Below are 25,334 nucleotides of genomic sequence, written 5' to 3'. Positions count from 1 at the left end.
TTGTTGTAATAATGTCTTCCCTCCCACTTTTGCCAGCCTATTGTGAGCAGACCACTTGTGGTGAATTGTGGGCCATTGGCGAAGTTGTTAACATCCAAGTTTGGCTCAGTAAAAAGGTATAAATATGAAATAGTGAAAGATAAACATCAAGATGTGACTTTCAAAATGATTAATTCAAACATAACCCACGTGGTCTCTGTTCTAGATGAAATACGGAAGGAACCAAAGTAAGTACCAGATTATTAACCACAGAATTGAATAAACTGTGATCGGTAAATTGTAAAAAAATGAAGTTTAAGGCTCTTGTGCATGTACATAGTTACATTATATGTGCACTCTTTCATAAATACTCAGCTCCCTACTTGTCAATCAGTAAAAACCAGAGGACTCTGGAACACTAGTATTTTATCTATCAGTGCCAACCGAAGTGGACAAATAATAATCTGGTACAGTAGTATAACCATTACTGAATGGGGTGTTTTCTCTTGTCGTGTGGTGTTCATACTATATGTGTGGCAGTGGTGTATGGATAATCTCTTGTAGATGGTCAGTACAGAGCACAGTCATAATCATTGGCTTCAGTGTATGAGGGAGGCAGAGCAGTTTCGTTTTGCAGCAGTCTTCCTGTCTCCTCTGTGGTCCGGCCTTGTCATCTTCACGGTGGATATCGTTTCCCCTGCCGCTTCTCTGGTCACAGCTCAAGAAAAAGTGCACGGACTGCATTTATCACAGTGATAATTGATAGAAACACACAGGACTTTATGGGAACTTGGCACACAGGCCATAGCTTCTGGTAACACTCCTGCTACAGAAGAGCCATGACAAGATTGTGTTTTTTTCTACTGTGCCTTTTGCTTGTTCCCTTCCAGAATTAGTGCTTCATACAAGTATAAATGAAAATGTGCCTTATTGCCTCGTCATGTCTCACCCACTGTCTCTGGTCTCAATTTATTCTGATTTATTTTGTTGTTACCTATCACTTTGTATTCCCATCATTCTTTCACCCCCAGCCCCCTGCCCCCCACCCCCTTCTCTTGCTGTCCCCCCTGAACACTATGCTCTGTACTCTGTACTTTAACTCTGCTTGCACCATTTTCATTCAGTCTGAACAAGGGTGCAGATCCATACATAATTCCTCATCCCAAATTAATTCCGTCTTGCCTCTGTAGATTGAATTATTTGAACGCAACACTGAAGGAGAGTTTTTTTCTAGCAAATACTGACATTTGTGTGAGATTTACCTTACGCCATGAAAACTGTCTTGACTCCTTACACACACACACACACACACACACACACACACACACAAGGGCAGAATGAAAAGAAAAAAAGGATCTACACTGCAAAGAAAGGCCATCACATTTCATTTTTGATCTCTGCGGCTTTTTGGTATGATAGTGTGATTGTGGCAGAACACCCAGAAGTATAATATTATATTTCATACTGTTGTTGGTAACATAAAATGTTTTATTACCTGTGTGGAAGCAGGAAGAGGGAAACGGTGAATTGAATTAATATTTTTGCTTGAATCCATACAAATAATTGCTCAGAACTGTGCTCAGAATGCAGTTATGAGCCCAGCCAATTATGTGTTTATGTCTGAATTTACATATCACCAAAATAATCATTGTCATTGTATGTCTTTAGCTTTTTAAGTACACCTGCAAAGATGATATTCTTCCCGTTCCACTATCATATCATCAAACAATTCATTTCACGTATATTATGATCAGTTACACAGCTAGTGCAATGGAGTACGAATTCTTGAAATGTTTCTTAATATCTCACAAGTGTCGGCCGGAGTGGCCGTGTGGTTCTAGACGCTACAGTCTGGAACCGCGTGACCGCTACAGTCGCAGGTTCGAATCCTGCCTCGGGCATGGATGTGTGTGATGTCCTTAGGTTAGTTAGGTTTAAGTATTTCTAAGTTCTAGGGGACTGATGACCATAGCAGTTAAGTCCCATAGTGCTCAGAGCCATTTATCTCAGAAGTACTTGAAGAAAGGAAGTAAATGTTGTTAGAAAGAACATAAATCCTGGGTGGATCTAGGTTTTATTTTTGAAGGTTAAAACCAGTTTGCCACCTACAATTTGCTTTTTTATTTTTGAAGTGATTGTGTCTTTTTTTTCATCATTCACTTGTGCACTATCATCTGATTTTGGTACATGGCAGTTACCAAATTCCACAAATAATGTATGCAATGACGTAGAATAAAGTAGAATCAGTTTCTTTACTTATAACACAGTGCTCATTCTTGCTCTGTTGTTGGCTCGACTTGTGTAACATGCACTGCAGCACATACTGCAGAGATATTTGTTTTGAAGTGTACAGGGAGCTTTGATTTTTGTAGGTCACGATAATGGGAACACATACAAATCCGCTGATAGTGCACGAGTGAGTGAAGGAACTTGTATAATCTTCACTTAGGGCCAACAATGTTGACTGAACACGATCAATGTCTGTGACAACAAACTAAACTTGTCTATTAGTTCACAAACCATACAATAATAGTTCTTGGCAGTAAATTCACCTGAACCACAATAGAAGTTAATGTGGAGTAATTGCTGGTTAAGCTGAGTCCCTAATTAACTGCCACACAGAATTAACGACAAGTGATGATGAGGATCTTCTGCAGCAAAAGACAGTGTCCATTGACCTAGTTCATTAATCTTAAAGTGACTGCATGTGACTAACTTTGTCCTGCTCTTGCATATTGATGTAATTCACAAATCAAAGTAAATTTATTCCAGAGAAGGCACAGTTCATTTAGGTCTGTCCAGTACAGATCTAATTATAAGTATCATACAGTCAGTTATAAGTTATTCTGTGTTTCAGTATCAGTGTTAACAATTGACATTCTTACAAACTGCATAAGTTTAGATTTGGTCCTATAAAATTACTTCCACTCAGTGTGAAAGATTATCCGGTTTACATCTTCTAATTAACCTTTATATATCAAATAATAAACAGGTTAAGCCTTTCCCACCTTAACTTTCACTTCTCAATTTCCTGCAGTTCTGTGACCAGATGCAAGAAAAGATGCTTTAAAATAATGAAAATTTGGAGGTAAGGGCAAGGTTCACTAGCTAACTTGTTCTGGGTCAAAGAGTAAAAGTGTTAGACACACTGCCCTCTCCTAATGAAGGCAATGTTACACATATTGATACGTGTGTATCTTTGTTTTCACAATGACGCGGTTATTGAAGAAACATTGATTTTAAAAAATTAAGTAGGCAAAGGTGACAAGATGTTTTTTATCTTAAAAAAAAAAGGTTCAAATGGCTCTGAGTACTATGGGACTTAACATCTGAGGTCATCAGTCCCCTAGAACTGCCCGAGGCAGGATTCGAACCTACGACCGTAGCAGTCGCGCGGTTCCGGACTGAAGCACCTAAAACCGCTCGGCCACCGTGGCCGGCTTATCTTCAAAAAGTTACTGCAACTGTGGACCAGTGCATAAGGATATTAATGTTCCCTGTAATGTCCATTAGTCATTGCATATAAATATTAATGCTGGTCCATCAGCAAGGTTTGGGTCAATACTTTTTGTGTGTACTTGTCAGTCAGAGCTGACTGTTCATCTGTAATACAGTGGCTGCTGGTAAGACAGTAAACCCCAGTAAATTCAACCATATGAATCTACAAAAACGATTGGAACTTACACCTTTGTATGCTAGGCTGTGCATTTCTACTCACACCAGAAAATTGTGGGTGGGTGCGTGCGTGCGCACACCAGACTTGAACTCTTATGGAAATTGGTGAAATGCTGTGAGTGATGAGAATAATAAGCAAGGGGCACTACATTCGTGCTGTGTGGATGATTTGATAATTTGGGTCTGACGGAAGGCGTGCTAGGGTAGTCTGTGCAGTTGCGATGACCTCTGTGTCCAGTTGACTTAGTGTCAGAGTATCTGCCTTGAGGACAGAAGACTTGGTTTCGAATCCCAGTATGGCACAAATTTTCAACTTTCCCTATTGATTTAAAACAATGCCCACTTGCAGCCAATGTCTGTAATTCCTTTGTATCTTATTTACCATTGTATCATATTTTGCTTCTTTTTCCTATTGTGCCCACATACTGTTTATAAAAGCTATATGCATTTACAATTCTTACTCCAGAATTTGGAGGTCATTCCTACACTTAAGAGATGGTATGCTGGGTTGTGTGTCACCATGAGTCAGATCACATTAGGTAAGGTAGCCATTCTGCTAAAACATCTTCTCTGCAACCACTAGGTAGTTCAGGAATGTGAAAATAATTTTTCCACAATTCTTTAGTTTTGATTTTTGGTAATTTCTACATTAATTGGCAACAGTCTCCACTGGTGAGTCACAAAGCTTCTGACTGTATTTCGACTCCCTGTTGTCGTGGATGGTGGAGACACAGCTGTGCATGATTAGTAATTGTAAATGAAATGGCCTCTGGCTGCATAGCTGGTTTTACAACTTCTTTTATTACACAGTCAATTTTTAGACCTTTGGTCCCACCATTTGATGCACCATAAGTACATATCTAATAAGTTTTATGTATTTTTTTTTATTTTTTTATTTATTACAGTGGCTGTCAACCTGACAGAAACAGTGCAAGCCCCACACCCACAGTACCATGCAAAGTGACACTGGTGGGCAACAGACTACCCACCAGTTAGTTGGTTGTTCATAGAGGAAGTACAGATCCCATGAGTGGGTTCCAAAGCTTCACGTCTGCGCATCAACAGTCACTGATCCTAAGTCCAGCCTCACACATAATGGCTAAGGCAAAAGGCTGGTCACGAGGTGACTTTATGTAGTTGGTATATCTCCTCACAGTGTAGAAGACAGTGTGTAGAGTTGAGTGATTCAATACTGTACGTCGGTTTGCAGTGTGGTAATTACAAATAGTTCCTGCCGTCCTCTTAAACTGCTTGCCAAAGAGCCATGTTGGAAACAGTTTCTGCCAGCGTGACATGCACCATCTGCTCCCCAAATGAAACCTTTACAGAGCTGGATTTTGTGGCCTGTTTGTAGCACTATGTGCTACACAAAGTAATAAGACTTAAAATGGCCAGCCGTTGTGGCCGAGCAGTTCTAGGCACTTCAGTCCGGAACAGCACTGCTGCTACGGTCACAGGTTTGAATCCTGCCTCGGGCATGGATGTGTGTGTTGTCCTTAGATTAGTTAGGTTTAAGTAGCTCTAAGTCTAGGGGACTGATGATCTCAGATGTTAAGTCCCATAGTGCTCAGAGCCATTTGAACCATTTGAACTTAAAATGGAAAACCTCAGCATTTAATGTCATTCTGTGCAGCCACTATTTTTAATGGCTCAGACTACTAGTTGCCAGCTGTTTGAGCACCCAACTTTTGTCTGTTGCTCCCAATGAAGGGATCGTGTTCCTTGAAAGCCCATGTTGTGCAGGCAGTGTTTTTTTTCAAATTTTTTAGCTGCATTCATATGTTACTGTGGATATTTCGTGATAACCGTATATTACTATGGCTGCAATATTCAGTTTTAATATGTGTTAGTTTGATTTTTTTTCAACAAAATAGAAAAATCTGTGTTATTTCAAAATTTTAACATTTGAAATACAGTAACAAATTGTATAAATGCCCTTGTTAACAGGAAATTCATATGTCTGAATGACAATCTGGACCCTGCCGTTGAGAAAGTCAATGATGTGATTCGTGCAGTTCTGCAGGACTTTTATGAAGCACTGTTTCCTGCTCCATCATCTTTTGAACTGCCACCAGAATACCGAAATCGGTTTCTGCATGTATCAGAACTGGAGGCTTGGAGAGCGAGCCGAAATATTGCACGCGTGTTTGTATATTTATGCCTAGCTTTACTTCTCAGCTTTTCACTTGTCAGTTTCCTTCTGATTGAGGTGAGTAGCAGATGATCATTATTCTTTCCATGTCCTGTTTATGTTACGTGTTATAAAGTTATTAATATTGATATATGTTACTGTTGACTTGCACTATACCTATTCCATCCATGTCTGCCAACAAGTGATCCATTTAACTTTAATGTATAGTTGAAGTAAAATAATTACATTCCAGAATTGCTTGTATCTTGTCACATTAAAAGGAGAGGTACATCATTGTGAAGAACATGCACCTTCATGCACAGAAATCTTCCTGTTTGCAGTCAAAGTTATTGTGTGTTATAGCAGGTGTAGTCTACATAAAGGGAATAGAAGCATATCACAGTCTTGATGGTACATGTATGATCCACCTACATTATCCAGTAGGCAATGACATTTAGTAAAGGGCAGGGTGCGCAAGAAGTAACTAGGTATTATTAAATGGCTGTTAAATTTTTAATATTGATGGAATAATAATGGAAATGGTACAAACGTACAGAACATTAAATGGGCTAGTGATTTTTCATGCCGTGTAGTACTGACTGTGGCCATAAGAGGCAGTACACTCAGCAACAACAAATATGGCCAATTGCCATGAATATAGGTTGTTTCACACTATTGGCTGTGGAACTTGATTATGCCTGTGCAGAGATGGTAGCATGCGGCAAAAGGAGGGAATGCTGCAGTTCCCATTGAGACAATAAAGAATTGTCATGCAAAGCTGAAGACCATAGGTTTGGTAAAGAATGCAGCAAAAACAGGTGGCAATCCACATCTTGGTGTGCTGAGAATGTGGTGATTGTGCAGAACATGTTCAGACGTAGCCTGGGGAAGTCGAAACACCTGGCAGCTTGTGATAGCAGGCTGTGCAGAGTTAAACTTTGGAGTATGGATCCCATTACGTGCAACAGCTGATACCAGAAGACTGTGATCACAGAATGGAGTATGGGTAGTTGATGTGGGATTGGCATGGAGATTGGCCTCAAGTGTTTCACAACATCCTCTTGACTGATGAGGTCATATTCCAAGTGGGAGGTTTCGTCAATTGGCACAATTTCCATTACTGAGTGGCACAGAATCCTGGAGTTACAGTAGAGAAGATGCATTCTTGTCCAAAAGTGACCATGACCATGTGGTGTGGAATAACGGTTACAAATGTCATGGGTCCATATTTTCTGTGTGGCACAATGAATGGTGAATGCTACCTTCCGGTGCTTCAGAATTGTGTTTGGTCTTACTAATCCTACACAACTTCCTCCAGAAAACTGTGGATTCCTTTGCAGGTTGTTTGAGTAAATACGTCAACACCATAGGCATCTACATCAAAATTTAATGAACTGGATAGGAAAATACTGACTACATTATCTTCATGCAAGGCAGTGCACCACCTCATTATGCAAATGTCGCGTGGAAATGGTTAGATGAGAAATTTTCAGGTCATTGGCTGGGGAGAAGTAGACTACGTGAACGGCCTGCAAAAAATCCAGACTTGATACCTTGAGAATTTTTTTTTATTTATTTTATTTTATTTAATTTATTTATTTATTTATTTTTTTTATGGGCCCGGGCAAAACAGGAGGAACATTGAACGAAACCTCACACATTGGATGAATTAGAAGCGTGGATTCAGGAAGTTTTTACCAGGAAGTTCTTGCCTACATAAAAATTAAATGGACTTTTAACATATTCCCATATAACAGTGTACATACTGTATCAATTCCAAATAAATAACTGTGTGAAGATAAAATGTATGTAATGTTAATTAAATCGAAACCCTTAGCTGCCAATAGGTGTTGTTGAAATACATCGATAGAGACAGCTGAAAATGTGTACCCCGACCGGGACTGGAACCTGGGATCTCTTGCTTACATGGCAGATGCTCTGTCCATCTGAGCCACTGAGGATACAGAGGATATTGCGACTGAAGGGACTTATATCTTGCACACTTCCCGTGAGACCCACATTCCCAACTGTCCACAACCTACGTTTGTAGTGTTCCTAACAGATATTGGCCCATTCACTCATTACTTCCACCAGACTAAGCTGACGAGTCCCGTGAGAGTTGGAAGGCGTGCGCATTCGCACGGGAGGTGGTCAATGGCCAAGTAGCCTTTAACTATATGAAGATGGTATCTGTTCCCAGAAGAACAGATACCATTGATGACTAGAATGAAATGATAATTAAATCGAAACTCTTAGCTGCCAACAGTCGCACTATCATCTGTGCCCTCGGTGGCTCAGATGGATAGAGTGTCTGCCACGTAAGCAGGAGATCCCGGATTTGAGACCACATCGGGGCACTCATTTTCAGCTGTCCCCATTGACATATTTCAACAACACCTTGTAGTGACTTGGCAAGACAGCCAAGCCACTAGGAGGTGAAGCCGAAAGGCACGCGTTTAAGCTCACGCAGACTGGCGTGAGGTCTGGAACAGTTAAAGGATTTTATAGTAGCAAATAAAGTACGTAGTTGATGCAATACTTAACTTTAATCCATAATTGATGTACATCGCTCTTGATGATACATAATGACAATCTCAATATAAACTGGTAATGGCACCTTGCTAGGTCGAAGCAAATGACGTAGCTGAAGGCTATGCTAACTATCGTCTCGGCAAATGAGAGCGTATTTGTCAGTGAACCTTTCCTAGCAAAGTCGGCTGTACAACTGGGGCGAGTGCTAGGAAGTTTCTTTAGACCTGCCGTGTGGCGGCGCTCGATCTGCAATCACTGACAGTGGCGACACGCCGGTCCGACGTATACTAATGGACCGCGGCCGATTTAAAGGCTACCACCTAGCAAGTGTGGTGTCTGGCGGTGACACCACACACCTGTTGCCAGCTAAGGGTTTCATTTTAATTATCATTTCATTCTAGAGAAGCTGCACACACGGTCATCAATGGTATCTCTTCTTTCGGGAACAGATACCATCTTCATAAAATGTATGTGTATTTTAAAACCTAATTGCTTCCTGCAGATGATGTACATAAATACATCAATTTCATAACCTAGTTACTTGCTGCATATGATATATGTGTAAGAACACCACAATACTTGTCCCCCGCACTGACAGGCTAATAATTACACTGCCTCACCAGTAGTAAACATGCCCATTTAACAAATTTAGAACTATTTTGTCAGTTAACTCCCCAAGGAATGGAACATTCTAAATTTGAACATGTTACATTAACTTCATCCATCTTCCTGGATTCCAGTAGCAAATTGTAACCAGTAAATGACAACAGCCACAACACTGATTCATTTATTTATTCATTCATTCTGTTGCAGGCAGCTGTCGAGGAGAAAGAAAATGTGTCCTATGAAACCCCCAATTCCATATTGAACAGATAGGTGCCCTGTTGTGAAGAACACGTGCCTTCATTTAAAGAAAATTCCTTGTTTGCCCCAACCGTTTTACTTGTCCGATCCTGGTTTTTGTATATCACGTAGAGGGAGTATAGCCTATGGGAGATCAGTCTCTAATGTCAGAACTACAGTGGTTCTAATGCATGCAGCCGTGTACTGATCCCAGTATGCATTCTACAATTATTGACAAATATTTGCTGCAGGGAGTCTTTTCTTTGAAGGGGTTTAAATCTCGGGCTGCCATTTTTGTGCAAATGTCATTAAACAAACATGCTACAAACAGAAAAGACTGCTATTCGTATGGAGTAAGTGCACAAGGACCAGCTGGGAACAAAGTCTTGATCACAACTTTCGGAATGACTTTTGTATGTCAAATCTGTGGAGGCATCACCAATACGTCCGATGGCAATTTCAGCTTGACAGCTAAAAAATGATATAACTGTTATAACTGCTGAGTCATTTCCATGCGTTAGTCTTATATGTTATTTCAAAGCTTTTTCTCATTTATATTCTAATATATTATCAGTTGCTTGATGATATAGTAAGATTTCATAATTTGTAATTATTTGAGTTTAAGATCATTTATTACTTTCTCACATTTCATTTTGCAGCGCCAGGTTCGATGCCGTCGTAAAGCGTCAAATGGCAATCTGGCAAGACAATATGCAGATGTGGGCGTGTAATGTGTAAAGAATGCTACAGGTTCTGAACCACAATCTAGTCACAATGTAAATAATATTTCCTTACATTCCAGTTTTTGATGGATATATTTGTAATTTGTTTATTAATAATTTTTGTCTTAAATAATACTTTTTGTAATATGAATAGGCAATGAATGTAAGATGTGTGTGTATATATATGGCATCAGACTGTTTGTTTGTAATAGTGTGAATAAGGAAGAGCTGTACAGTTCATATAAAACATCACACCATTTTGTCTGTACAGCAAATACACCAGTGGTGTTAGAAATGTAAGTAATATTTTCTTGGAATATTTATCTCCAACATCCTTTTCCAAAAGTTGCTGTAAATGTTGACATATTGTCCTGAAACATTACATTATTTTGCTTGACAGGAAACAGAATTCCTCCTCTAGCAAATCCAGAGAGAAATTGGGCAATGAGGTAAGTGAAAGGTGAAGTATTAGTCACTTGGGACTAAGAAACAAATGTTCACAATGCAGTCATTAGGTAAAATAACAAAGACATGTTGATAAATGATTGGATACTAACTGTTTAGGGAAGTGGGTCTTAAAGGTGCAGCAAGGAATGATGTGTGTATGAAATTTACCCAAATAGTTCAATACTTCACTGTACAGAACATTCTGCAAATATTACAGATAGCCTTGTCAACCTTTTCCAGATGATGTCCAGAACTGTTGTGAGTATCCTTTGAATGAGTCTTGGAGTATCATTCCATACACAAGTTTTATTAGTCAGTTGTGAAAGCATGTGTAATTAATTATGGAAATCATTCCTATCATGCTGCAGTCTTAATAAATAAAGAAAATTTTGGAGACTGTCAAATCTTTCCTTCAGTCAATTTTTTATTGGAATTAACTTGTATAAAAAGAACATTAATTTATGTAACTGCTAATATACCCTCAACCCGAGCATATTAATAGGTCAAAGTGAAAGGGCAACATATTATCATAAAACAGCTGGTTCTTAAGTTGTAAAAAATGGGGAAGGCTCTGTGATTTTACTTTTCCACCGCTCACAAGTGTTACAATGCTGACAGTTTTTCGAGTATTTTGCAAATGTGAGAAGCAAACATAGTGTAAATTGCAAAACAGTAATCTGAATATCACTGACTATTTAAGTCCCGTGTAGTCTTCTTGAACTGAAAACTGTGCTGCTGTTCAGTTGGCTGGCTCAAGGCTGCTGCACAGCTTTAAAATCTCGCCACACTTCATATACAAGCGTGAGTCCCGCTTGCACGATATTCATGTTACATACTGTGATTTGTCACAGGTGTTAACAGTATTTCAGTATCCCGATCTTTACGGTTACAACAGGAAGACTGCGATAAAATGTCTGGAGGACACTTAAATCTAATTCCTTCAGGATAGTGGAACGTGTATAGAACCAATGAACTGACAATGTAATTTATGAGTGAGGTGGTAGTAGACAGCAGGTTGGAGTTCGTGAAAATGATTTGAAATGCTTTGTTGTTGTTGTGGTCTTCAGTCCTGAGACTGGTTTGATGCAGCTCTCCATGCTACTCTATCCTGTGCAAGCTTTTTCATCTCCCAGTACCTTCTGCAACCTACATCCCTCTGAATCTGCTTAGTGTATTCATCTCTTGGTCTCCCTCTACGATTTTTACCCTCCACGCTGCCCTCCAATACTAAATTGGTGATCCCTTGATGCCTCAGAAAATGTCCTACCAACCGATCCCTTCTTCTGGTCAAGTTGTGCCACAAACTTCTCTTCTCCCCAATCCTATTCAATACTTCCTCATTAGTTATGTGATCTACCCATCTAATCTTCAGCATTCTTCTGTAGCACCACATTTCGAAAGCTTTTATTCTCTTCTTGTCCAAACTATTTATCGTCCATGTTTCACTTCCATACATGGCTACACTCCATACGAATACTTTCAGAAATGACTTCCTGACACTTAAATCAATACTGGATGTTAACAAATTTCTCTTCTTCAGAAACGCTTTCCTTGCCATTGCCAGCCTACATTTTATATCCTCTCTACTTCGACCATCATCAGTTATTTTGCTCCCCAAATAGCAAAACTCCTTTACTACTTTAAGTGTCTCATTTCCTAATCTAATTCCCTCAGCATCACCCGACTTAATTCGACTACATTCCATTATCCTCATTTTCCGTTTGTTGATGTCCATCTTATATCCTCCTTTCAAGACACTGTCCATTCCGTTCAACTGCTCTTCCAAGTCCTTTGCTGTCTCTGACAGAATTACAATGACATCGGCGAACCTCAAAGTTTTTATTTCTTCTCCATGAATTTTAATACCTACTCCGAATTTTTCTTTTGTTTCCTTTACTGCTTGCTCAATATACAGATTGAACAACATCGGGGAGAGGCTACAACCCTGTCTTACTCCCTTCCCAACCACTGCTTCCCTTTCATGTCCCTCGACTCTTATAACTGCCATCTGGTTTCTGTACAAATTGTAAATAGCCTTTCGCTCCCTGTATTTTACCCCTGCCACCTTTAGAATTTGAAAGAGAGTATTCCAGTCAACATTGTCAAAAGCTTTCTCTAAGTCTACAAATGCTAGAAACGTAGGTTTGCCTTTCTTTAATCTTTCTTCTAAGATAAGTCGTAAGGTCAGTATTGCCTCACGTGTTCCAGTGTTTCTACGGAATCCAAACTGATCTTCCCCGAGGTTGGCTTCTACTAGTTTTTCCATTCGTCTGTAAAGAATTCGTGTTAGTATTTTGCAGCTGTGACTTATTAAGCTGATAGTTCGGTAATTTTCACATCTGTCAACACCTGCTTTCTTTGGGATTGGAATTATTATATTCTTCTTGAAGTCTGAGGGTATTTCGCCTGTCTCATACATCTTCCTCACCAGATGGTAGAGTTTTGTCAGGACTGGCTCTCCCACGGCCGTCAGTAGTTCCAATGGAATATTGTCTACTCCGGGGGCTTCGTTTCGACTCAGGTCTTTCAGTGCTCTGTCAAACTCTTCACGCAGTATCATATCTCCCATTTCATCTTCATCTACATCCTCTTCCATTTCCATAATATTGTCCTCAAGTCCATCGCCCTTGTATAGACCCTCTATATACTCCTTCCACCTTTCTGCTTTCCCTTCTTTGCTTAGAACTGGGTTTCCATCTGAGCTCTTGATATTCATACAAGTCGTTCTCTTATTTCCAAAGGTCTCTTTAATTTTCCTGTAGGCGGTATCTATCTTACCCCTAGTGAGATAGGCCTCTACATCCTTACATTTGTCCTCTAGCTATCCCTGCTTAGCCATTTTGCACTTCCTGTCGATCTCATTTTTGAGACGTTTGTATTCCTTTTTGCCTGTTTCACTTACTGCATTTTTATATTTTCTCCTTTCATCAATTAAATTCAATATTTCTTCTGTTACCCAAGGATTTCTACTAGCCCTCGTCTTTTTACCTACTTGATCCTCTGCTGCCTTCACTACTTCATCCCTGAAAGCTACCCATTCTTCTTCTACTGTATTTATTTCCCCCATTCCTGTCAATTGCTCCCTTATGCTCTCCCTGAATCTCTGTACAACCTCTGGTTCTTTTAGTTTATCCAGGTCCCATCTCCTTAAATTCCCACCTTTTTGCAGTTTCTTCAGTTTTAATCTACAGGTCATAACCAATAGATTGTGGTCAGAGTCCACATCTGCCCCTGGAAATGTCTTACAATTTAAAACCTGGTTCCTAAATCTCTGTCTTACCATTATATAATCTATCTGATACCTTTTAGTATCTCCAGGGTTCTTCCATGTATACAACCTTCTTTCATGATTCTTAAACCAAGTGTTAGTTATGATTATGTTGTGCTCTGTGCAAAATTCTACCAGGCGGCTTCCTCTTTCATTTCTGTCCCCCAATCCATATTCACCTACTATATTTCCTTCTCTCCCTTTTCCTACACTCGAATTCCAGTCACCCATGACTATTAAATTTTCGTCTCCCTTCACAATCTCAATAATTTCTTTTATTTCATCATACATTTCTTCAATTTCTTCGTCATCTGCAGAGCTAGTTGGCATATAAACTTGTACTAGTGTAGTAGGTGTGGGCTTCGTATCTATCTTGGCCACAATAATGCGTTCACTATGCTGTTTGTAGTAGCTTACCCGCATTCCTATTTTCCTATTCATTATTAAACCTACTCCTGCATTACCCCTATTTGATTTTGTGTTTATAACCCTGTAGTCACCTGACCAGAAGTCTTGTTCCTCCTGCCACCGAACTTCACTAATTCCCACTATATCTAACTTCAACCTATCCATTTCCCTTTTTAAATTTTCTAACCTACCTGCCCGATTAAGGGATCTGACATTCCACGCTCCAATCCGTAGAACGCCAGTTTTCTTTCTCCTGATAACGACATCCTCTTGAGTAGTCCCGCCCGGAGATCCGAACGGGGGACTATTTTACCTCCGGAATATTTTACCCAAGAGGACGCCATCATCATGTAATCATACAGTAAAGCTGCATGCCCTCGGGAAAAATTACGGCTATAGTTTCCCCTTGCTTTCAGCCGTTCGCAGTACCGGCACGGCAAGGCCGTTGGTTATTGTTACAAGGCCAGATCAGTCAATCATCCAGACTGTTGCACTTGCAACTACTGAAAAGGCTGCTGCCCCTCTTCAGGAACCACATGTTTGTCTGGCCTCTCAACAGATACCCCTCCGTTGTGGTTGCACCTACGGTACGGCTATCTGTATCGCTGAGGCACGCAAGCCTCCCCACCAACGGCAAGGTCCATGGTTCATGGGGGGGTGAAATGCTTTATATGTAGAAATTCACAAATTAAAACATGAACTTTCATGTGTGAAGTGAGTATGAATAAGTAATCTGAGGCTAGTAACTGAGTAACTTGATATTTTGCATGTTTAACAAAGCACAGCTTTGTCTCTGGAATAGTCATTACACTAGTGTGCAGAATGTAAGGACAAAAATAGCTTTTGTTCGACGTGTCACTGCCAAATAACATAGCTCGATGAAACTTGACTGTGCATAGAAACGGCTGCTGCTGTAGAGTATTCGAGGTAACTGAAGAAAATAATAAGACAAACAGAAATTACACTTTTATTCTAAGAAAATAATTACACTGAAATCACTGCGATTCATGGCCATTGCAGGAGGCAGGACAGTTGTTTGTGAGATGTGCCCTCACCACGGGTGCTCTGCAGTGTGCTCCCGTGCTGGCCGTAACTGAAGGTTACTCATCGGTGCATGTGGAGGTGTTGCAGAGCGTCTTCCAACACATCCCACATGTGTGCAATAGGATTAAAGTCTAGGGGATGGACAGACAAGTCCATTTACCAAATATCGTCCCATCTCTCATTCCACGCTGTTTGGTGCAGTTGCACATTGTCACCCATAAAGAAGAAGTCGGGGTCAAATACGTCTCTGAAAAGACACACACGGGGAAAGAGTACAGCGTCACAATAATGTTGACCAGTGAGTGTACTGTGTTCGAAGAGTTGTAGAGCAGCATGCCCATGCAGTATAATCCCTGCTCATGTTGTAACACCTGCATCACCAAAACTATTACGTTCAACAATGTCAGACGCACCCTCGTATGGCAAAAGATAGGAACACATAATGTATCCAGTAACTTTGTTGAACACGATTGTTTTGATGTTCCAGGTGTTACGGTGTGGGTTGGCATAATGTTACATGGGCAAAATATGGCTTTACGTGCTGATGATGTGTTCAGCTAAATCCTCTGACACAACTCGGTCAAATGTAGCACTCGGTAGACATCTGAAAATTCCACAGAAATGTAGGAAGAAGTGAAGCAATGACTCGAGTACTGGAGAAAAGCAAATTTAAATTATAGTGTTTATAGATTTTGAGAAAGTCTGAGACAGTTCTGTCTGGAATACGAGGTCTGACACTCTTAAGGCAACAGGGATAAAATATAAGAAGCAAAGCATGAGCTACAATTTATACAGAAACCATACTGCTGTTTAGAGAGTCTGAGGAGATGAATGGAAAGAGTGGTCAAGAAGGGAGTGAGATTGGGATGTAGTCTATCACAATTTAATTTGCTCTGTACACTGAGTGAGTAGTGAAGAAAACAAAGGAAAAATGGGAAAGTAAACCAAAGTGCAATGAGGAGAAATAAAATCGTTGTGGTCTCCTGATGACATTGTAATTCTGTCGGAGGGAGGGAGGGACAGAGATAGGTGGGGGGGGGGGGGAGGGGGGGGAGAATGAGGGTGGGTGGGTAGGAAGGTAGCATGGGAAAGTGGAGAAGGATAGAGTGGTGGAAGAAGGCACTACATGTTCTGGATGGGCAAGGTGTGTTGTAGACAGAATTGAGGATAGAAAAGGTAAGTGATGCGGTGGGAACAGACTAGTGCTAGTGGAGGTTTAGACCGTGGAGATTACAAGAGCACAGGATATGCTTGAGACATAATTTGCACCCACACAATTCAGAGAAACTCATGCCGAAAGGGAGTGGCTTGTAGACTGTGAAGTAGCTGCTGCAGACATTTGTGTTTTGCTGCACAGCATGTTTAACACCTGGATGATCAAGTTTGCAGTTTCCCACAGTTTAGTTGTGTCCATTCATGTGATTTGACAACTGGTTGCTTGTAATGTCCACATAGAATGGTGTATACAGTAATTGCAGAATAGCTGATCTGTAACATGGCTGCTTCACACTGGGCCGCACATTTTACAGGGTAGGAAATGCCTGTGACTGGGTTGTGGTAGGAGGTGGTGTGTAGTCTTCGGCACAGTACTGCCCCTGTGTCGACCAGGAGGGAGCGACCTCGGGCGTGCAGGATCGGCAGCAGGGTTCCGAGCAGGATAAAAAAGGATATTCTGTAACCTTAGTGGGCTGCAGAACATAACTTCGTGTGATACAGGCAGGATATCTGTCTTCTCAGGGCACAACATGAGGTAGTTGAGGCCTTGAGGTGGAATGGATTGAGCTTTTCAGGGCGAGGGAGATACTGGGTGATCAGAGGAGTGCTGGTCGTTGGCTGGTTAACATGGTTACAGGTGTCACCAGAGGATATGGCACTGGAGATCTCTTTATCGATGAGCTGGATAGAATACGTCTGTCAATAATAACTCTGGTATGATTATCAGTGTCTCTCCAGGAGACACCGCCTTAAAGCAGTACTATCCATGTGGGTCGATAGATTTGCATGTTCGTGTGACACTAAGGGTTACGCCGGTGGTGGCATAGCTACAGGGAGGGTCTTCCGAGCCGGACAGGTCTAGGTTGACAAACCAGGTAAAGTGTGTCTCACAACGACCTTTCTTCCCACTCCCTGTCCTCCATCCTTTCACATTTTTTAAGAAAGGGGAAATGAACCTTTACAGCCGCAGAGCAAGCTTTAAAGTTATGCAGGAAGAGGCGGCAAATACAGTCGTAGTCGTTAAGAAGAGGATCAGGTGCAAGAAGATTTGGTTTGGGAACAAATGTATTAAGTCATTATGAAGAGAAGTCGAGGAAGGCTGACTACAAGGTATGGATTTTGCTCAAGGCAAAGCACTGTTTGAAGGAGTATCGTGAAATACCTGAGCGACTCAGGAGAGCAAAGAGAATGTGCGTCGAGGAAAGTGGAGGCTCAACAAGATTTGTTGGGGAAAGAGGTGCAAAAGATATACTGTAAAGTCAACTTCTTCGAGAAGGTGTACCAGAGCTGCCAAAAACTCATCAAGCAAAATTATGAGACCATACTCACTAATGATTTCAACACTGCTGTCGGTTGGAAACAGTAATACGAAGGCATATACTGCACACACTTGAAGAGCCTTTTGAGTTGCCTAACCAAATTTTCAATACCCGGAAAACTTGTCCGCCTGGTTCACACTTGTATCATTGATTCCAAAGGCAAAGTGAACCACATCATGGAGAGCTTTTACATAAAAACATGGCTGAGACAAAGAGATGGTGTATCAGCAATATTCTTCAACCACGTGTTTGAAAAAATAATGAGTGAAGCTTTCCATACAAATTTGAAGCGATCAAGGTAGAGGGTGAGAAAATCGCACACCTCCGTTTGACAATGATGTGGCACTGTCGTCCAGATCCAAGGAAGAACTGATGCGGTTGAGCGACAGTGTGGAGGTCGAAGCGAGTAGAATAGATCGTCTTGTGAATAAATTGAAGACAGAGTATCTGGTGATGAGCTTGACCCATGACTGTTCAAGATACCCACTCCAGCCTCGGTAGTCAGTACCAGTCATACAAAAGGGTTCATAATTTTAAATATCTGAGGATAATCTTTATGGATGACACATTGTGAGAGCCAGAAATCAAAGCGAGGATCCGAGCTGCAAACTAATCATACTTCTATCTGCGTCTGCTTTTCAAGTCACGCAGTCTCCTGAGGACTTTCAAATTGCAGCAAAACACTGACGTAACTGTAGGTCTGTAGAACTGTTTTCTAGCAAAAAGTCTTAAGAATGATCTACGGTCTAGCATAAGAAGACCATTGAGAATGGAAGATCTGGCTTAATTATGAGGTAATAAATCTACATAAACCAAATACGGCAGGCCTGATGAGAAGCAAGCAGCTAGTATTGACAGGACATATCACTCGGACAGATAAATACCGACAGCCTTTGAAATCCATGGGTTTTACCTCCTGTGGAAGAAAACCACTAGGAAGACAAAAGAAAGGTGGGGGGATGGAATGTACAGGTCTTGATGTAGATCGTCGCAGCTGGTGATTAGTGACAGAAGGCACATAACAGAATCCAATGGAAGAGGAGGCTCATAGCTGTGCACGATCCTCTGGGTATGATTGCGTAAAGTAAGTAATGTTGTCATTATATTTAGTCAACTCTTGTTTTTCTCTGCAGATGCAGTGAGACTGTAAAGAAGACACTTTTTGACTTGGAATCACTGACAGTTTACATAGTGGAGGTATCGCTAGTGGTTTGTGCACTCGATATGAACAGAAGATGTTACAGAGCCATCTGAGAGGTGGAGATTGACGTCTAAGAAAATGAATTGTTGAGTTGAGAAGGATCAGGTGAAATGGATTTGGGAGTGGTACACAGTGCAATGTTACCAATGGACATCTGTCTCTTGCACTGAACATCCTATTATAATGAACCTAAAAATTTCTGAACAATGTTAAAAAATCGACTGTTTTGGTAATTGCTCTGGAGGACAATAAAACAAATTAATTTTAGAAAGAAATGAGAACAACAGCTGAAAGGTAGCACGAAAGGAAATTTTACAAAGATCCCTAAAAATTCAAATACTATCTTCATCAGGTTTGTTTCAGTTTTTATGTGTTACCATCAGCGAAGTTCAGTTTTATTTTATTTCAGAAGAGAATCAGACAAATTCTGCCTGTGCAGAATGGTCCTCAGAATTCAGAGACTTCCTAAAGTCAAAAGTTTCCATAACTGTACAGTTTATGCACCTTTGAGGACCACTGCCAACATTGCATTGGCCCAAATGAGAGGTTCCAACTCGTCAGTGTTTGCTGTTGCTGAGCATCCTAAAACATCAGTGGGATGAACTTACTGGTTTTCAGAGAAGTGTGTGTGTTCCACCCAGAAAAAAAATGTGTCTAATGTATGTAGTTCTGTTTAAAAAACATAGTTGGTGGTTGAACCGTTTTTTTTTTTTTTTTTTTAATGGTTTAGTGTCACTCAAAATTTCAATTAGGTCAAAAGTATTCTGACTTGCATTTTCCATGGTTTTCCAAGGCTGCTAAGGTGAATGCTGGGATGGTTCCATTGACCAACTCTGTGCCACATCCTCATCTAATCCTATTCTACTTTGTACATGTTTAGTATACGCTATTTCTGTAATGTACCTTACAAGTCTGATACTGCTGTGCTGAATAGTCTAAGGATGAATAAATAAATAATGGTGCATAGTTGAATGTTTGTGGCTCTCAGGGTGTGTACGATTTGGGAGATCCGGGAATTTTTTAGCATTACGGGAATATTTCATTGTTTTAGTTTTCAGTTAAATTTTTGTCATTTTGAGTGCTAAGAACCGATACTCTAAGAAAAGATATTACTGTATCCCGCTACTGCAGAATAATACTGCAGCATTAAAACATGAACGAGAGAAAAAACGAAAATAAAACTCAAAATTGCAAAGGAAATGCGTCATATAAAATAACACAGTGCACATACAAGCGTCTGCCAACAGCAAAATGTGCCAAAGGCTTTAGGAAGACTATGCATTACTTCATAACAACAAATTGCCTCCGTTGAGCATGACGACACAACTGTTTACATTAGATTCATTTAAGCCGTTACGAGCAGGCTCATGCACACGCGCAGTTGAGTCGTGTATGACTAATACCTTCCCCCTCTTCTGGCTAAAGAAGTGTGGCTGTTGGCTGTGTAAGCAGCAACGAGCCACATGAGGTACCCGGAAAAATTTTACTAGCACACCTAAGATGTCAGATTCACGCGTGCGCAACAGGCCCAGATTTAGTGGAGTGGAGAGAGAGGGGGGGGGGGGGGGGGGGGCTAACTGGGGTGTCTGAAACGGGTGGCAATTTCGGGAGGAGGGGGCAAGTTCATATTCTTGAGGAAATAAACCATGTTTCACAAAGCACCTAGCATTCAAGCACACATCAGTGTATTATTCATATGATTTTGAAACACACCCCTGCTGTTTTTTGGACATTTTTGATCACACTCTTAAGTTGATTTCTGAATGAATTATAAGTTGATTTTTGAAAGCGTGCATAGTGTATGTGGTGTCTCTGTGCACCTAGAAATGAACTTTCCTGCAGACAAAACGGGACTGGGCTATACGAGCGGAGCGGAATAAAGCCGAACCGGTGAATGCCTACTGCTGCTTGTTTATGTGGTTGATTTGGTTTGCAGATGTCCAACGTTGTTATAATTACCAGCGAAAACCATAGATTCAGACTACTAGAGTGGAAATAAACAACTAACAGGAATAACAGGCAAGAAAGATTATGTGTTATCTTCATGGTGTATCCAAGAAAGTGAAATTCTGACAAAAAATTTTTGGCCAGACGGCTACAGTAGACAGGGCCAGTTGTAGTCCCTGGCTAGCAACCGCTTACATTCCATTCTGGGAGTAGCACGGAAATCGCATCGTACGAACACGTACTAAGGCCTAACCGGAGAATAATCGCTGGATAACTAAACTGGTGATTGTGAAAGGGTTAGTAAATTTAACCGGAGAATGAGTTTTGACATTGGTAGGAATAGTTACAGAATTAATGATGACAATATTGTTTGTTAGAACAAAGAAGGAAAAGAAATGGGGACATCACACAAATTATGGAAGAATATGAGGATTCCAAATTTATACAAAAATTTCGTTCTACTACTTTTCGGTCTTGTGGATGAGAAACTGGAGCGTATGAATGAATGTGAAACTATTTCCTAACATAAAGCTTTTTGACTAGTAGACCAGATAGGTGTTTTGTATTGGCACTTCGTGAATTATATTGTCGTACTATAAAAATCCCCCCCATGAACCATGGACCTTGCCGTTGTTGTGGAGGCTTGCATGCCTCAGCGATACAGATGGCCGTACCGTAGGTGCAACCATAACGGAGGGGTATCTGTTGAGAGGCCTGACAAATGTGTGGTTCCTGAAGAGGGGCAGCAGCCTTTTCAGTAGTTGCAGGGGCAACAGTCTGGATGATTGACTGATCTGGCCTTGTAACACGAACAAAAACGACCTTGCTGTGCTGGTAGTGCGAACAGCTGAAAACAAGGGGAAACTACAGCCGTAATTTTTCCCGGGGGCAAGCAGCTTTACTGTTTGGTAAATCGTGATGGCGTCCTCTTGGGTAAAATATTCCGGAGGTAAAATAGTCCCCCATTTGGATCTCTGGCTGGGAACTACCCAAGAGGACGTCGTTATCAGGAGAAAAAACACTGGCGTTCTACGGATCGGAGTGTGGAATGTCAGATCCCTTAATTGGACAGGTAGGTTAGAAAATTTAAAAAGGGAAATGGGTAGATTAAAGTTAGATGTAGTGGGAATTAGTGAAGTTTGGTGGCAGGAGGAACAAGACTTTTGGTCAGGTGAAAACAGGGTTATAAATACAAAATCATATAGGGGTAATGCAGGAGTAGGTTTAATAATGAATAAAAAAAATAGGAATGCGGGTAAGCTACTACAAACAGCATAGTGAACCCATTATTGTGGCCAAGATAGACACGAAGCCGACACCTACTACAGCAGTACAAGTTTATATGCCAACTATCTCTGCAGATGATGAAGAAATAGATGAAATGTATGATGAGATAAAAGAAATTATTCAGGTAGTGAAGGGAGACGAAAATTTAACAGTTATGGGTGACTGGAATTCGAGAGTAGGAAAAGGGAGAGAAGGAAATATAGTAGGTGAATATGGATTGGGGGTAAGAAACGAAAGAGGAAGCCGTCTGGTAGAATTTTGCACAGAGCATAACTTAATCATAACTAACACTTGGTTTAAGAATCATGAAAGAAGGTTGTATACATGGAAGAACCCTGGAGATACTAAAAGGTATCAGATAGATTATATAATGGTAAGACAGAGATTTAGGAACCAGGTTTTAAATTGTAAGACATTTCCAGGGGCAGATGTGGACTCTGACCACAATCTATTGGTTATGACCTGTAGATTAAAACTGAAGAAACTGCAAAAAGGTGGGAATTTAAGGAGATGGGACCTGGATAAACTAAAAGAACCAGAAGTTGTACAGAGATTCAGGGAGAGCATAAGGGAGCAATTGACAGGAATGGGGGAAATAAATACAGTAGAAGAAGAATGGGTAGCTTTGAGGGATGAAGTAGTGAAGGCAGCAGAGGATCAAGTAGGTAAAAAGACGAGGGCTAGTAGAAATCCTTGGGTAACAGAAGAAATATTGAATTTAATTGATGAAAGGAGAAAATATAAAAATGCAGTAAGTGAAACAGGCAAAAAGGAATAAAAACGTCTCAAAAATGAGATTGACAGGAAGTGCAAAATGGCTAAGCAGGGATGGCTAGAGGACAAATGTAAGGATGTAGAGGCCTATCTCACTAGGGGTAAGATAGATACCGCCTACAGGAAAATTAAAGAGACCTTTGGAAATAAGAGAACGACTTGTATGAATATCAAGAGCTCAGATGGAAACCCAGTTCTAAGCAAAGAAGGGAAAGCAGAAAGGTGGAAGGAGTATATGGAGGGTCTATACAAGGGCGATGGACTTGAGGACAATATTATGGAAATAGAAGAGGATGTAGATGAAGATGAAATGGGAGATACGATACTGCGTGAAGAGTTTGACAGAGCACTAAAAGACCCGAGTCGAAACAAGACCCCAGGAGTAGACAACATTGCATTAGAACTACTGACTGCCTTGGGAGAGCCAGTCACGACAAAACTCTACCATCTGGTGAGCAAGATGTATGAGACAGGCGAAATACCCTCAGACTTCAAGAAGAATATAATAATTCCAATCCCAAAGAAAGCAGGTGTTGACAGATGTGAAAATTACCGAACTATTAGTTTAATAAGTTACAGCTGCAAAATACTAACGCGATTTCTTTACAGACAAGTGGAAAAACTGGTAGAAGCCGACCTCAGGGAAGATCAGTTTGGATTGTGTAGAAATACTGGAACACGTGAGGCAATACTGACCTTATGACTTATCTTAGAAGAAAGATTAAAGAAAGGCAAACCTACGTTTCTAGCATTTGTAGACTTAGAGAAAGCTTTTGACAATGTTAACTGGAATACTCTCTTTCAAATTCTGAAGGTGGCAGGGGTAAAATACAGGGAGCGAAAGGCTATTTACAATTTGTACAGAAACCAGATGGCAGTTATAAGAGTTGAGGGGCATGAAAGGGAAGCAGTGGTTGGGAAGGGAGTGAGACAGGGTTGTAGACTATCCCTGATGTTATTCAATCTGTATATTGAGCAAGCAGTAAAGGAAACAAAAGAAAAATTCGGAGTTGGTATTAAAATCCATGGAGAAGAAGTAAAAACTTTGAGGTTCGCCGATGACATTGTAATTCTGTCAGAGACAGCAAAGGACTTGGAAGAGCAGCTGAACGGAATGGACAGTGTCTTGAAAGGAGGATATAAAATGAACATCAACAAAAGGAAAATGAGGATAATGGAATGTAGTCGAATTAAGTCGGGTGATGCTGAGGGAATTAGATTAGGAAATGAGACACTTAAAGTAGTAAAGGAATTTTGCTATTTGGGGAGCAAAGTAACTGATGATGGTCGAAGTAGAGAGGATTTAAAATGTAGACGGCAATGGCAAGGAAAGCGTTTCTGAAGAAGAGAAATTTGTTAACATTGAGTTTAGATTTATGTGTCAGGAATTCGTTTATGAAAGTATTTGTATGGAGTGCAGCCATGTATGGAAGTGAAACATGGACAATAAATAGTTTCGACAAGAAGGGAATAGAAGCTTTCGAAATGTGGTGCTACAGAAGAATGTTGAAGATTAGATGGGTAGATCACATAACTAATGAGGAGGTATTGAGTAGAAATGGGGAGAAGTTTGTGGCACAACTTGACAAGAAGAAGGGACCGTTTGTGGTAGGACATGTTCTGAGGCATCAAGGGATCACAATTTAGCATTGGAGGGCAGCGTGGAGGGTAAAAATCGTAGAGGGAGACCAAGTGATCAATATACTAAGCAGATTCAGAAGGATGTAGGTTGCAGTAAGTACTGGGAGATGAAGAAGCTTGCACAGGATAGAGTAGCATGGAGAGCTGCATCAAACCAGTCTGAGGACTGAAGATCACAACAACTATAAAAATGATCATTATTGCCAAAACAGTCTCGCTCATGTGGTGCGTGTTACAATTGTTGCAGTATTAGAAAGGCCTATTTTGTTTTATCCATCACACAGTGACAAAATAGACGTAATCAGATCCAGAAACCGCACCAGCCTTGGGTATTGTTTGTATTAACAGCTTTTTCAGTGTTAGAGGACAACATTTCGATTTTTCATGTAGCAAAAGTTTGATGCGCTTTGATAAGATAATAGTTCTTTCGCAAGAAGGAAAGCACGCCATGTAAAGCTGTAGCAACATCAGACAGAAAAATCGCTAGGACCTAAGGATTGAAGAAATGTGTACTGTCTTGCCTGTCTCTCTTCTTTACAGGTTTTAGGTATCCTACGTTTAATTTTACGACAAACAAAACAGCAAGTTATTAGCTTACAGGGAATAAAGAGAGCAGATTTTCTGACGAGTTCTTGTTCTCCCGGTTACAAGTAATCCCATCCAGTATTAATTGCGAGTTATTTTTCCTTTTTTTTTTTTTTTTTTTTTTTTAAAAAAAAGGGACAAGATTTCAAAACGGCAGACTGGGAACAGGAGAGACACTACAGGACATTTTCTAGTTCCTCTGTCCTGAAATAGTTTGATGATATCTATTACAAAAAACAAAATATATACGTTTGAGTTCCACAGAGCGAAATACAGTGACGTGCGGTATAAGGATGTTTCAGACCAAATAACATGT

At 40.5% G+C, this 25,334-nt stretch overlaps 1 protein-coding gene across 3 annotated transcripts in view; it reads left to right on the top strand.

Moving 5' to 3' along the window:
• Positions 1 to 10,182, top strand: part of LOC124545498 (N-acetylglucosamine-1-phosphotransferase subunits alpha/beta) — a 132,533-nt gene extending 122,351 nt beyond the window's left edge. The window contains exons 11-13 of one of the 3 annotated variants that reach the window (XM_047124440.1): positions 37 to 227; positions 5,602 to 5,863; positions 9,820 to 10,182. In XM_047124440.1, coding sequence (XP_046980396.1) covers positions 37 to 227; positions 5,602 to 5,863; positions 9,820 to 9,891 — 525 coding nt within the window. In that variant the 3' untranslated portion in view covers positions 9,892 to 10,182. Of the gene's footprint in view, positions 1 to 36; positions 228 to 5,601; positions 5,864 to 9,819 lie in introns of those variants that run through there. The other 2 variants (XR_006967636.1, XM_047124441.1) reach the window with 2 other exon arrangements.
• The last annotated feature ends 15,152 nt before the right edge of the window (positions 10,183 to 25,334 follow it).

This window comes from Schistocerca americana, chromosome 8 (genome assembly GCF_021461395.2).
Source record: "Schistocerca americana isolate TAMUIC-IGC-003095 chromosome 8, iqSchAmer2.1, whole genome shotgun sequence".
Classification (NCBI taxonomy): Eukaryota; Metazoa; Arthropoda; class Insecta; order Orthoptera; family Acrididae; genus Schistocerca; species Schistocerca americana.
This window is presented reverse-complemented; position numbering and strand designations above follow the sequence as displayed.